This window comes from Molothrus aeneus, chromosome 2, assembly GCF_037042795.1.
Source record: "Molothrus aeneus isolate 106 chromosome 2, BPBGC_Maene_1.0, whole genome shotgun sequence".
Lineage (NCBI taxonomy): Eukaryota > Metazoa > Chordata > Aves > Passeriformes > Icteridae > Molothrus > Molothrus aeneus.
In genome coordinates this window covers 55,243,426-55,257,541 of record NC_089647.1, presented here as the reverse complement: position 1 = coordinate 55,257,541, position 14,116 = coordinate 55,243,426, and the positions used below count along the sequence as shown (strand labels likewise).

The 14,116-nt window shown below is 44.3% G+C and overlaps 1 protein-coding gene across 5 annotated transcripts in view; it reads right to left on the bottom strand.

Annotated features, from left to right (window-relative positions):
- Positions 1-561: 561 nt before the first annotated feature.
- TSC22D1 (TSC22 domain family member 1) overlaps positions 562-14,116 on the bottom strand; it is a 90,591-nt gene continuing 77,036 nt past the window's right edge. For 3 of the 5 annotated variants that reach the window (XM_066545016.1, XM_066545014.1, XM_066545019.1), the window contains 2 exons: positions 2,894-2,945; positions 562-1,970 (listed from right to left, as the gene is read on the bottom strand). In XM_066545016.1, coding sequence (XP_066401113.1) covers positions 1,713-1,970; positions 2,894-2,945 — 310 coding nt within the window. In that variant the 3' untranslated portion in view covers positions 562-1,712. Of the gene's footprint in view, positions 1,971-2,893; positions 2,946-3,349; positions 3,660-14,116 lie in introns of those variants that run through there. The other 2 variants (XM_066545017.1, XM_066545018.1) reach the window with 2 other exon arrangements.

Sequence of the window (14,116 nt, the reverse complement as noted above, 5' to 3'; positions counted from 1 at the left end):
TAAGTCAAGTTAATTTCTTTTCCATGGCTGTAAAATTGCAAATTCCTTTGCTCCCCTGGTTGCAGTGTATCGATCACACCTTCACTACTCTTTCACCTAGAAATTCAGAAGCTCAGATTCCATTTTAATCAGTATTACTAAAGAAGCATTTTTTCCAAACTTACACACACAAAACTGGAAATTATTCTCAACATTTTTCAGAGGGCACAATTAATACTGGTGGGATAGCTGCAGTGCTTACTGCCTTTGTCACCCCGAGTTAAGGGTGGAACTGTGCCAGCCTGGGATGACCAGTGCACAGGCAAGGGCAGTTTGCCACTAGGAAACAACTTATATATTGTTATATACAACAGATATCTGAGGTCCCATAATCCTGACCGTACAGGACTGGACCAAACCCAGCATTTTGCTTAGTCAAAGGGTGCCCTACTCCCTCCTCCTCCCTTTAGTATCTGCCTGTTTTCAAGAACTGACCTCACGACCCATGTAAAACTGCATTGCAACATCTTAAAAAACATCTTAAAAGTGGCTGTGGTTAACAACAGTACACTATACAAACAGTGATTTATCAACATTGTATGCTTTATTGAAAGTTGACAAGTGCAACAGTTAAATACATCGACGTGTTACAACTGTAGAGAACATGCACAAAAACATATGCATACTACTATACAGATCATATGCAAAAAATCCATACTGGGAAATCCAATTTTTTTTTCTTTAATTCTTTGCTAGCAGGGCTTGATAATTTTTGGAGTGGTTTTCCCCATCTTGAACCAAACTACAATGAACAATGATTTACTTCAAGATAATCAGCAGCCAGGGAACTTCAGAAGTTACACAAACAGCATTAATTTGCCAAATTCTGAACAGTTGCGTAGGTGCATTCTTATTTATGTAGCATAAAAAAAAACTTTTCAAACTTCTTCAGATCAGCCAATGAAACAACTAAACTTCAATCTGTACAACCTAAATAGTTACAGTTTTCTATTTTACAAAGTAATTACACTAAATACACAAATGTACAGTAGGCAAATAACCTTCATGGTAATTATCCTATGACCCAACAACTGTATTGTCACCTACCTGTTTTCTATATATAATACAGCTTTATGCACCTGTCCACTGGTTCAGAAAACGGTGCAAATATTTGCACTTAAGGTTTCAGGTGACAATTAAGTGTTAAACACTGAGATTACCTTTCTCCCTCTTCCTCTTAGATCCTATGCACCAGTCCACATTTTGGAACCCCAATGCACTACAGGGGGTTGAGCCATCACTTTTTACTCCAGTCTATTTCTTCACGTTTCCAAGTTTGAAAAGCACTTGTATCAGCTGTCGCACTGGATGAGTGGAAGATTTAAAAACAAACCAAAAAAATTCAGGCATGCAGCTTCGTTTCTCAGCCATTTGCAGAAGCTGCTCGAGTCCCCAGTGTACTTGTGCTAATTCTCTGGAAGTTTATTTTATTCAACCAACCTAAGAACATAGAGTCCTTCAAGCCAAAGGGGTAAGGGAGGTAAGAGAGAGACAGATGAGTGTGTAATACAAGGGGAAGAAGCCTCTCCTGATGTGTGCAAGGCATGGAGTCCTCAGTCTGGGTTGCAATGTGCATTGAAACGGATGAAGGGTGGCTGTGGCGGATTCCCGCTAGTCCTCCTCGCTTTGGACAGTCCAGAAGCCAGCAATCATGGTGGCGATGACATCTTGAGCTATGCTGAAGGCCCTGAGCCCTGTGATGCTGGCTGAGCAGGCTGCTGTGCTGTCCCTTGTGACTGGGAAGAGGAAGGCGGAGAACCAGTCTGCAGCTGTGCTTGGAACTGGGCAAGCTGCTCTGGGCTGGCAAGTGTTTTTAGCAGAGTGTTTTCTTGCTCCAGCTGTGAATTCTTCTCTATCAGCTCTTTGATTTGCTCTTTGAGGACCTCCACTTCCTCCCTGACTGCGTACATCAAGTGACTCTTTACCAGATCCTGCAACGCAGAGCAGAGTGGGTGCGTTAGGGGAGCAGCGCTGTCCCGGCCGAGCCCTGCCGGGGCCCGGGCTGTCACCGCCGGCACTCACGTGCGGCCGGGCCTGCACAGCGGCCCCGCCCCCCGCCAGGCCCCGCCCCCGCGCGCGCCGGCTGCAGCCAGTTCTGGGCGCAGGTTGCCGCATTTCCCTCCCTCCCGCCGTCCGCGCGCGGCCGCGGGTGACGTCAGAGCGCGGCGCGGCCAATCGGCGGCCGAGTTATTTATAGCCGGGAGTTAAAGGCTCGGAGTTTGCCTAGCAACAGCCGGAGAGGCTCCCGGGAGAGCGGCTCCAGGCACCGCTCCAGTAACAAAGGGCGGCCGGGCCCCCGGCTCCGCGCCGGGCGGGGGACAGGGCAGCGACTGCGGCGGCCCCCGAGGCGAACCCGCCGGCTCCGGGCACCACAGCGCCCGTTCCGCCCGCGGGGAGAAGGGCGCAGCGGCGGGGATGTCCCGCTGCAGCCCGCGGGGGGAAGCGCTCGCCTGCGCTTGTGGGGGGAGTTAAAAAGACAAAATGAAAAGTACCCCAAAACGCCTTCCTCTCTTTGGGAATGTAAAACCCCCCAAATGCGCTCCGCTTTCTGCCCAGCAGCGCCCCTCCGCCGCCGCATGGAGCCGGGATCGATCGTTTGGGGAGGCAGTAGCCAAGAGCAATGCCGTCATTCCCTCCCCGGCATCAATACACAAACGTACGCATTCCTCCCCGCGGGAAGCCTTTGATCAATTAAAAATAAAAATAAAAAAAAAACTCCCGAAACCGACGCCGTGCCTCCCCTTCCGTCCCGGCTCCGCTACCGAAACGCGTCCCAGCACAGTATCGCCGCTCTATCCCCATATTGTTTACTGCTTCAAGCACGAACGAGGTTTTATGCCCCATCGGTACGTACCATCGCTTGCTCGATTTTGTTGTCGATAGCTACTACGCTTGCACCAGAGGAGCTGCAAGAGAGAAAGAAAGAGAAAAAACATACAACATTAGCGGCGGCTGAATTATTTAAGAGACAAGAGACGCGAGCATTGGTAGCCAGTTGGCTGAGAAAGTCATCCTCACGCTGCCCTGCCGCCGCCGCCTCACCAGGATGCTCTAATGCAGCAAAGCAACCTGTAAAGCCGCGCCGAGCCCCCCCGCCCGCAGCCCCGACCAAATATCCCGACATTTTGCCCCCCAACAGACCATAAAGACGGAGCTCAATCGCAGGCGCCGGGGAGGGCAGTACCTCCGGGGGGAGCGGCGGGCGCCGGTGCCGCCGCTGCGGCTCCCCCGGACAAAGGAGCCAGCCCGGAGCTCACCTGCCCCGCTACCGCCGCGCCGGCAGAGCCGCTCAGACACAACACTTATTTACCTACTGTCGAGCCTCAGGGACGAGGTATCGGTGCCCAGCAATGACGATAAGAACGAAATCGAGAAGTGTCTTAGTTGATAAACTCCTAGATCCATTGCCACCGGTCTACAACATTGGGCATTCATGCAACCGCGGCCAGAAACGCTCCCCGGGAAAAAAAAATAATTCAGGTCTCGCTCTTCTCGAAGGCGTGTATGCGTGCGGGGCCGCTCCGCCGGGCGAGGCGGGGCCGGGACCCTGCGGGACCCTGCGGGGCTGCGCTCGGCCGGCTCCGAGCGGGGTCAGCGCTCCGTCGCGCAGCACAAAACCCGGGCATCCCGGCCCCCCCCATCATTTATGCGCCAGCGCCGCCTCCCATTGGCTGCGCTGCCCGGGCCCCGCCCCGCTCCGCGCATCTCATTAGCGCGCCCCCCCTCCGCCGCGCGCGGCGCGGGCCCGTGGCGCCCACGCGGAACAGACCCGCACGCGCGGCGGGGGGGAAGGCAGGCTCGGTCCCGCCACCTCCGCGAGCCCCGGCACGCGCGGTGCCGCAGCGCCGCTCGCGCTGCCGGCCCCTGCCCGCAGCGACGGACGGAGATTAAAAATGAAAATAATAATAATAAAAAAAAAAAGAGATAAAAAATAATAATAATTAGCGGGCCCGAGGAGCGGCGGGGAAACCCCGCGCGGCCCGGCGGGAGCGCGGGACGCGCCGAGGGCCGCCCGTGGCCGCGCCGACACCGCCACCTATCGGCGCGCGGCAGCGGGAAAGTCCCGGAGCCGCCTCCAGGGCTTAGCCAGGGAGCCGCCGTACCTCCGCCTCGGCCCGACATCCGCACATTTCTGCCCCGCAAAGCGGAGCCCCTACCCCGCAGCTCTGCTCGCTTCGCCCATGCCAAGCAGGAAAAGCAGGATACCCACACACGGCAGATAAAACTCTTTTAGACAGCTACGAGACCCCGTTATCCCTTACACACGCCTTACGAGCCCATAAAACCTTTTTTGAAAAAAATATTCAGCCACTGATCATCTACAAAAGCACATACGGCACAAACCTGTGGATTTCTAGCAAGTCGGTTGATATTATTCTGCAGTAACAGGGAAAATGCCTATTCACTTATTTTTAGGTTGCACCATAAGGCACTTAGTCTTAAAAGTTGCAGCACATGCATCAATAATTTAGGATAAGATCCTTCTCCCACTAACTGTGGTGTTTTTCTCAACAAATGTTATGCTCTCATGTGTCATGGAGCACAGCAACTAAACTCAGTGCCTGTCCAAATGATCTTCTCTACCAGTAACAGCCTAGAGAGCCAAGGCTGTACTAGACCACCATCAAATACTGTCACAAGAAACAGCCAGCCTCTAAAACCACTCTTTTCTAGACCTGCACTTTCAGCATGTGTTACACTACTTAAAGGTGCAAAAAAAAGTCAAAAACCTTTTCCATTCTCTCCAGCAAACTCCTCCAAGAGCTACAAGTCACATACATCGCAGGTGCTGTTCCCAGAGAAGCAGGAAAGCCAGAAGGCACGGAATAATCATCTTAAAGCTAAATTTAGCATTTGCGTATCTGCATCATCCTTCTTAGTTTATTTATGTTGTCCTAGACTACTATTCTTTCATTCAATAATGCCAGCAGAGTAGTACAAACTAATCCTGTTCACAGGGAGGTCACATTTAAGAATAATAATTCCTCACAGCCACTTTCCTGCTACCATTCATAGAGGGTTCACATCCCACAAAGACACAGCTCTCATCCCACCCTTTGGATACATGGGGAATTTGCACAGGATAGCAGCTAACCGGCTGGAACTTAAAGGAAGTGTTTTAGAAAAACCCTTCCCTGTACTGACTGGCAAACTTGTGACAGCAAGTAAAGGGAAGCAATGCGTTTGAACACGTGCAGCAGGCTCCAGCTTCCCCCCAGGGACAAGCACCAGGAGCCACCAGGAGCCACGTGCTGCAGGGACACCTTCCGCAGCACTTTCTCTGCAGAGCTTACCCACCACGCACCAGCGATCAAGTGAGCCCTTCCACAGACAGTGCCAGCAGCACAGCATCTCTACTGGAATCTCTATCAGCTCCTGCCCTTGACTTGATCTAAATTCATGTTTTATGACAGGCTGGGCTCAAAATCAGTAATGTCTCAAATGACTCCTCCCCATGGCAGTTACTCAGCACAATTAACAAAACTGCAGTTGGACAAAAGCTCTGGGACCGCTTCTGTGTTCTGTGGTTCTTTATCAGAAAAAGGGCAGAGTAGGTGCAAAACCAGCTAAGTCCTATCACTGCTAATCAGGCTCTCATAGAAGAACTTGAAGATAGCAAACTCACAGGCCTGGACAGACTTATCCTGAAAACTGATTTGCTGTTGCAGGACAGACAGCAGACAATTGTATTTGGTATCATTCATACATGTAGAAATAAAGTCATGGATTCATTCCAAGATGGTCGTTGGGTCTGCCATAATGACTGATAATTATTAAATGCCATTATTCCGTTTACAACAGAAAAATTATATCATTCTCAAACTAAATTAACACCACTGCCATCTTTAATCTATATTAATCTTCACAAAGTAGAGATAACACATATGATCCCAAATCAAATTCCCACTAAACTCATTAACCATCTTCCATTAAACTTCAGTGGGCTTTTAACAAAATCTGTCATTTATTTTTAGATGCCTACAAGCAGAGTTGTGATTCAACAGAAAGCTGTCAGCTGCGTAAGTAGGACTGCATATTAATATGCATGCTCTGCTTTGCCCACTCTACAAAAAAGCAAACCATAAGTGTCCCTTTATGGCTGAGAAAGTGGATCATCTAGGAAATTAAAAAAAAAAACCAAAACCAACACGATATAAATTACTTTAATCTCCAAAACTGGGGTGAATTTTTTTGGGAGGAGGGGACAGCACCACTATCTCTGATGTTCTCAGTTCAATACCCCATCCTCTGCCTGACAAGGACAGACACTGAACTCTAAGGACTGGGTTTTTGCTGTTGTTTTTTAACAAATGTCTCATGATCATGAAAGTACATCCCAGAAGATTTAAGGAAGATAGTTCTCCAAACTCAGTTTTCCTCTAGAAGGACGATCAAGATTACTACTGTGTTACTCAAAACATTATAACCACCTCTTTTAAGATCTCATTAACAGATAATACATGATATTCGACCCCTGGAAAAGCCTTAATTCCTGGGAGTAGAGGTGAAAAAGGCTGCAGAATTCCTCGGTCTGGTTAAGGCACTCTAGGCCTGCACTGGGTTGGACAAATTCATGTTTTTAGCACATGCTTTGAAAGCCTGTGTATCTACTGAGCACTCCCGGTGTTCACAAACTGCATAAAGTAACAGAAAAAGACTCGAGATGGGCTCCTGAGAAATCAGCAGGGTAGAGAACAATACAGCAAAGGAGTAGCTCACCAGCATCTTTGATCCTCAAGTAAACTGACTTCTTAAATTGAACATACTAACAGTAGTCAAAGACTATTTGCACGTGTCACCTTTTGTAATATTTCAGCTCTTAAACACTGTTCCTCCCACTAAATAATTTCCTCTTGTCTCAATTTATTCATGCTAAGCACTTCAAGAAAGTGCTTTTCATATCAAGCACATAATGAGGTAAACTACAGCACAGAATCATTTTGTCTCTATGCAAGTCAGGTTTGTCATATTTCTCCATGCGTGTTAAAAAGTTCTTTAAGTTAGAACATTTATCTTTTAAGTACCTTGTCAGTGCATGATCCCTTCAGATGACAACATTAATAGCCCTCGATAAGCATCTTCTGAACATAAAATAAATCTCATCGTTTGATGATGTTACAAAGATGCCACACCAGAAACCATATTAGAAAAACAGCAATTGCTGTCACAGCACACTTTCATCTTATGCTCAGACAGGCTCAGATCTTGTGAACTTCAACTACAGCTTTCAGCTGCAGAGTGCAAGTACTGAAGAGGTTAAAAATAAAATCTGCTATTTATTCAAAAAAGGCTACAGTAATTAGATTCTACCTGACATCTGACTGTGCATTCCACTTGGCATCTAAAAATGGAGAATAAATGGCAGAGTACTATTCTGCCTTAAAATTCATAGATTCAAAATTCTTTGTGTACTGACAGCAACCCTCCCAGCATCCAACTTATGCAAAATTGTGCCAAGCTAATAACTGAGAGAGCTCTGGCTTGACATCAAGGACTAAAGGTTTATTTCAAGAGACCATGATTTTCTTTTTCTTCATCTCACTAAAGGTACATAACTGGAGAAGCTGTCCAACGAACTTTCTTTCCCACAGTAAATCAAATATTTTTAACAGACTAAGGACCAAAAAAACCCAACCAAACAAACAAAATTACCCCACCCACACAAGCCCCATCTTCAGATAGCCTAAATAAAGATCACAAAATCTCAGCCAACTTCCTTCTTCAGCTCGAAACCTTTAGTTAAGATCTTGATTTAAAGAAACCAAGCCACTAAGAACTTACTGCTCAGCTCCAAAAGACTTGTATTTTATTTCTAGATTGAATTCCACTATTTCAATTTACATACTTCTGCTAAATTGAAAAAGCTCTTTCTACAAGACAGTACTCTCTCAGTTTTCCTAAATGTGAGCTTTTTGTCCCCCATAGTAATCTTATTTGCATCTATAATTTAGTTTATTTGTTTGCTAGAAATTGGGGTTTAGTTCCAGGAAAAACAGATAAAAGCGAAAGCTATGCAATATGCCAGTGAAATGAAGTGCTGTATTTGTAAATCCTTTTTCTTTCTCATTTTTTTTTTCTTTTTTCCAGATGTGCAAGCATAACTAAATAAATATTTAGTGGAAAGAATACACACACCCTACTGGGGCTCTGGAAATAACCTGACAGTATCTCTGATCACAGTGCATACACAGAAGTATCATGCTGTGAGCTCTGCACAAGAGAGAGAAGGCTGCATTTAAAGCAAGAAGATAACCATGTAGGATCAAAAGAAAAACAAGGAGAGGTTCTCACTGGTTCCTCTGAGGATATCCTCTTTCTCTTTGACAGGCAACTAATTACCAAGTCAATCCTAGTTATTTTTAATGAGAATTATAATGATTCTACCAATTTTAATGCTGACAAAACAAAACATTCTGTCTATAATCAAGTATCTGGATAGCCAAACAAAGAGATGACCCACTTGTTACCCATTAGAGAGAGCTCTGCAGGGAAATATGAGCCATCTTAAAGCAATTTTAATGCTTGGAGAGGGATGTAGGGCATCCCCTTTCCCGAGATCATCCACAGATAACCATCTAGCAATGCAGTTGAGATGAAGGTCTGTGCTCTGTACATATCCAATGAGTTTTAAAGTCCCCTCACAGAGCCAGCTGAGGTCTATCATAACTCAAAACCTGAAATTACATCCAGATGCTACTCCACTTTAAATTTAAAGAAGTTATGCATTTGCAGTAACATGCAGCTTGGGAATCACAGGCTTTCCTGTTTTCAGAAACCCTTAAATAAGTAGGTGTGAAATATTTGACTTTACTACAGGTGAAAGCCCTCCTCCTCAGCATCCCATAAAGTGCCCTTGACCAAGGACTGCAAAGGAAAGAATCCACCAACATGTTAGCATCCTGAAAGTTTTAAGTGAGACATCTGAGCCAGGAATATGTTCTTTCCTCCAGAAAGCTCCACACAATGTCACACTGCATGCTGACATTGTCCCCAGGATGGATGTGGGTAAGAAGTTTAGTGTCATAACGCAGCATATATAGAAGAGTGATAAAATGTTACAACCTCTAAGTTTCACAACCCAAATTTATTTTTCCTTTATATGAAATTGGCTTCAATAATTTAAGACTTAATGCATAGAAAGTCTTCAATTCCCTAGTCTTCTGTGTACTTTTCATGTGTAAATGCTTTTCTCAAAGGCAAGAACACCTCTAAGTAAAAACCACTTACACAAATATTTAATCTCACTTATTCTAACTGTACAACAGATTTTTCAACCACATACTCTAAAATTAAATGAAGAGAGAAGAGTCACTGGAGCATTTTAAGTTACACTTAACATAACAGACATGGCAAGCATAGGGAGTGTTTTGGCACACTGACATGACAAGCATTTGGAAAGATGAAATTCTCTGTATTAAAAAGCATCTCTGATCCAGGGGACAAACAGCCCAGGAAGGACTAAAAGAAAATGGCTGACACCCACCCACCCACCCCAGGGTACCTTCAATAGTACACAGTGGGTTTAGTAATCAAATTAAAAACCAGCCAAATTAAACTGTAACTAAGAAGGGTAATCTTCTATTATTTTTGAACTTGTATTATTTTCTGTTTCCTTAAGGCTGCAGGAAAACCATACCAGGTCTCATGAAATGGGAAAACTGTGTCTTACTGAGTACTGCTAATTGTGGAAGGGGGAGATATAGGACCTTGAGGCTCTTCATTTCCCCTGTTCCCAGCCCCTTGTAAAATTTACACCCATTATGCCTTTTTTTTTTTTTAACTCCTTAATTAATTCCTTCCTCTTTTCCCACCTCCTCCCGTTTCTAATTCTTACCCTTGAAGCTATATTGAAAATCTTGGATCAGCTAATAATTTAGTCATGCTTATTAAAAAAGTATTTATACAGCATTAACAGCTGGTCTACATTCCCACTGAATATCATCTGCCCTTTGATGGCCATTTTTTGGTATGACACTTGAAATTAAGCCTGTGTTCCCTACAGAAGCCTATCACACTAGAAGCCAACTCAGAGTTGCTAGGGATAAACCAAAACCTCTGCAATTAACTAGAGTTGTCCAATGGTCTTCAGGAAGCTGGGAATGAAGTTCCCTACCCCAGCTTTTACAGAAATTATTAAGAACAGCTGATGAAAAGTACAGAAACAAAATGTAAGTCCTTAGTGTGGGAAAGGAGCACCCAGGATGCAGAATCCGATCTGCCGTGAACGAGGATGAAAATCGGCCACTTCTCAGCTTTTGTGGTGGCTCATCCCTCGTTACCACCCTGCCGTGCAGAACCATTTTTAGGTCATTCTGTTAAATAATAATAAACTCCCAACACTGCAACTTGTTTACATGTATAGAAAAATAAAGACAATAAGCTCAGAGTTCAGTGCCACTTTTCTTCCTCAGCAAGTATTTTGAGACAATAGACCTCTATCCAGTTGCCCATTTCCACTCCCACAGTTTCAGTCTCTGCAATCACCAGCAAATGGCTTCACATTTATCAGCAGTATCAATGTACAAGTAGGTAAATTACTTTAAGATTAACTCCTCGGGTACCAATGCATGCATATTACACACATTTGAAACGTTGTCTTTCTTAATCTATAAGCACTCAAAATGCTCTGCTCTAGTAATGCCACAACCCACAGTTTATCATAATTTGGTGACTTCCTAAGAAAATATAGGAAAAATTCAAGACATTCTGTATCATTCAAGAAGAACTGTACTTTATCAGGCTGAATTTACTGTAGCCAATTTAAAGGTATTTTTCTACCTGAATGGAAATTTTAATTTCTAGAAATCAAACCCCAGGTATCTCCATTACCATTCAGGAACCATGGGGAGAATTTCCACAAACAAATAAGAATATGACCTGATTTACTGCACAGTGTGTATACCCCAGAATCTTAATTTCCTTTAACAGCCAATGAGTTGAGCACTGTGGGATAATTTCCTGCCTAACCTGTACCTTCCCCCTGTGACCTTCCCCCCCATCTGTGAAAACAAGCATATGAGAGGAATTTGATGAATGCCCATGCTTCAAGCTCAGTACAGCATTGAGAAACAGGTTCAGCTCAACTTTGCAGTGGGAAAGCACTCCCAGGCTTCTTAATCCAGCTACAGCTTCAGTGATTTAAGAGACACAAATCCTGCTGACTCACAGTCACAGAAATCCCAACAGAGTATCTCCATTTACACTCTCCTTGCTGAAGGAATAAAATGTAAAGTGATACTGATTTGAAATAGAATATAAGATACCTGGGAAAGTAGGTAAGACTATGAAATTAGGTGTGCTTCAAAACTTAAAAATTACTTAAAAGAACAGATTGATCAAAATTATAGTTTGACCTGACTGCCTTGTGGCTTTAGGGGTGTATTACCTACTTTAGCACAACACTTTGTTCTTGAAACCCTGCCACACTGCAAACCAGAGAGAAGAGAACACAGGTGTGCTGGCTCAGCATATTTTGAACATGTCCCTGGAGCACCTCCTAGGCCAGAGACTGCAAACAGCTGGCATGGGTCCAGGTCCTCTCCAAAAGGCTGTATATCCTGAAGCCCTGGTTCTCCTTTAAATGGGAGCCAGCCTTCCTCAGTACCCTACTGATCCTGTAAAGGAACCTCAGGCAGTAAGAAGCTCTAATTTTCCACAGGACAGCATCTTCTAGCTTAATTGCAGCAAGCACCTCGAGACAGCGGGATCCATGGTGGCCATGGGTACACACCACTGACATTTGGCTGCCCTTGAGCCAGGCATTCTGCAAACAGCAGAAGACATTCTCTTTATCTTTTAATACACAACTTGCAAAGGAAAGATTGCAGCCCATCATTTCATCCCTAATCAGTATCTGGGTAATCGTCTTTACACAGTGACGGCTGCATTTACGAGTGGCCCTGTTTATGAAGCATTCCTGTCCTCTCCCTAAAACTGCTGATGCATGTTTTTTGGTGGATAGACACCTAAACCATTTAATTAGATGTCCAAGGGTCTTTTGTATATATAAGGTCCAAGGCTCATGTATATACTATGTCAGGCCCCTAACACTTCTGAAAAACAATTAATTCATCCTCCAGAAACCACTATCATTATAGTAACACCCTGAACCTCTGTGGCTTAAAACAATTCAAAACAAAACCCAATCCCCACAAAAACAAAACCAAAGTAACTGTAGTATCAGAAGTCTGAGTAATGCAATTAGAAATGCATGGAGTCCAAAACAGCTCCCAGGAATTGTTTCCTATTCTTACACAGGGTTAGCCCAGTAGCCACTCTTCTACAGCAACAACACAATGAGCTGCCACACTATTCTTAATATATGGGAAGGAGAGAAAAATCCCTACTGCAACACAGAATTTAAATTCCCTCTTCCAGCTCCACTTCCCTCTTCCAAGGAACCACTGCTGTTCACCAAGCCCAGAGGACAGAAGGATCTTTTCTAAAACCCACACTAGGCAACCTCCCATCCAAGAAGGCATGCCTCCTCCCACACAAGGTACAGAACAGGGGAATTCCTCTCTGACTGTTCCCAGCTACTGCTAATTGATAGAGGCCCTCACCAGGTGGACAGTAACATCAATCAGCAGCTCAGGTACAAGCAATCATGACAACTACAAACAAAAATATTTGTAAGTGAAGGTTTGAGTCACAGGATAGCATTGCTGCCACTCAGATAGGCTCCTGACTTGCCCAAACCTGTTTTTCAGCCCTATTTCTGAAGAACTCTGCATTTTAAAACAAGCTGTCAATAAACTGTTGCAGGTAGAACAGAAACATTAAACTGATTCTGAGGCTGGGGGAATTTACTTCTACTGATAGACTGAAAGATGTCAAGGTACTTGAAAGGATTCTTTAAATCTTTGGGAGGACTGAGATAAGACTTGAGTGAAAAAATACCTTCAAATAGAGAAAACTAGTTTTAAGGGGCTATTAGACTTTTGTTTTACTTTTTCATATTAGAGTACAACTACCTAATATTTACCTAATGATGAATTAAAGCCTCTGTTTTTAAAAGAGTAAGAACATTAGCTCATAAATACAGTGAGTTTTTTATCCCTTGATATCACAGTACCGTAGGATCATTTAGGTTGGAAAAGACCTTTAAGATCATTGAGTCCAACTGTAAAACCTAACACTGCCAAGTCCACCTGTCAGAGACTAGATGCCCATCACTCAGGTATGCTTTTAATAAATTTAAATTATTGATGGGCCAATAGGGATGACCTAAATATAACAGCAAGACAGATGTTTTCATGCCTGCCTTCACTATTCATGTATTTTAACCAACTACAGCCCACTTTACCCATGCTAAGAGTTAGCAGATGTACCCAATGCTCTCTCCTTCCAGTTTATGCCATAACCAAAGGCTGAAATATCTTCTGACCTGTGTTCATCTCCCCCTACCCTCCCATTTTCTGCACTTCCAACTAAGTTTCAAAAAGAAACATGGAGGATGCCACACCACTATTCCTTCTGTATGAATATGGAAAGGTGGTGGTGTACATCCAAACTGGACACAGTCACCTGTCTGCAGTCTGCACTTCACAAGAGGCAGCTCCTGCACACCCATACAATCACCATTTCCAGCTGTCTAGTGCTAGACAGCTCCCCAGCAGCACACAGACATTAGGGATTGCTTTGCCAAAACAACTTGGTGGAGCTCCAGAGCATAAACTCTCTATCTTGGACCTTCATTCTGGCAGCCAAACTTAAAATGCAAAATATGCATAAAGTATTTAATTTTATTAAGAGTACAAGTCCTTCTCAGTATGCTGCAAACTGCCCTTGACCAAGGACTGCAAGAAGGAAAAGATTCACCAACTATATTGATAATCTCTTAAGATTTCAATGAGATGCCTGACCCCAGAATATCTTCTCTTTCCTCCAGAAAGCCACACATAACTGCATCCACTCTCAAATTCTGCATCTACACCAGAAAAACCTAAATGCTTCTTTGTATTTGACCCATGCATCCAGCAGGGTCAGTTTTGAGAAAAAACATATAGTCCCATACAATATTAGCCAAGATTGCCATTTGCAATTGCCATTTAGCATTTGCTATTTATGGTGACAG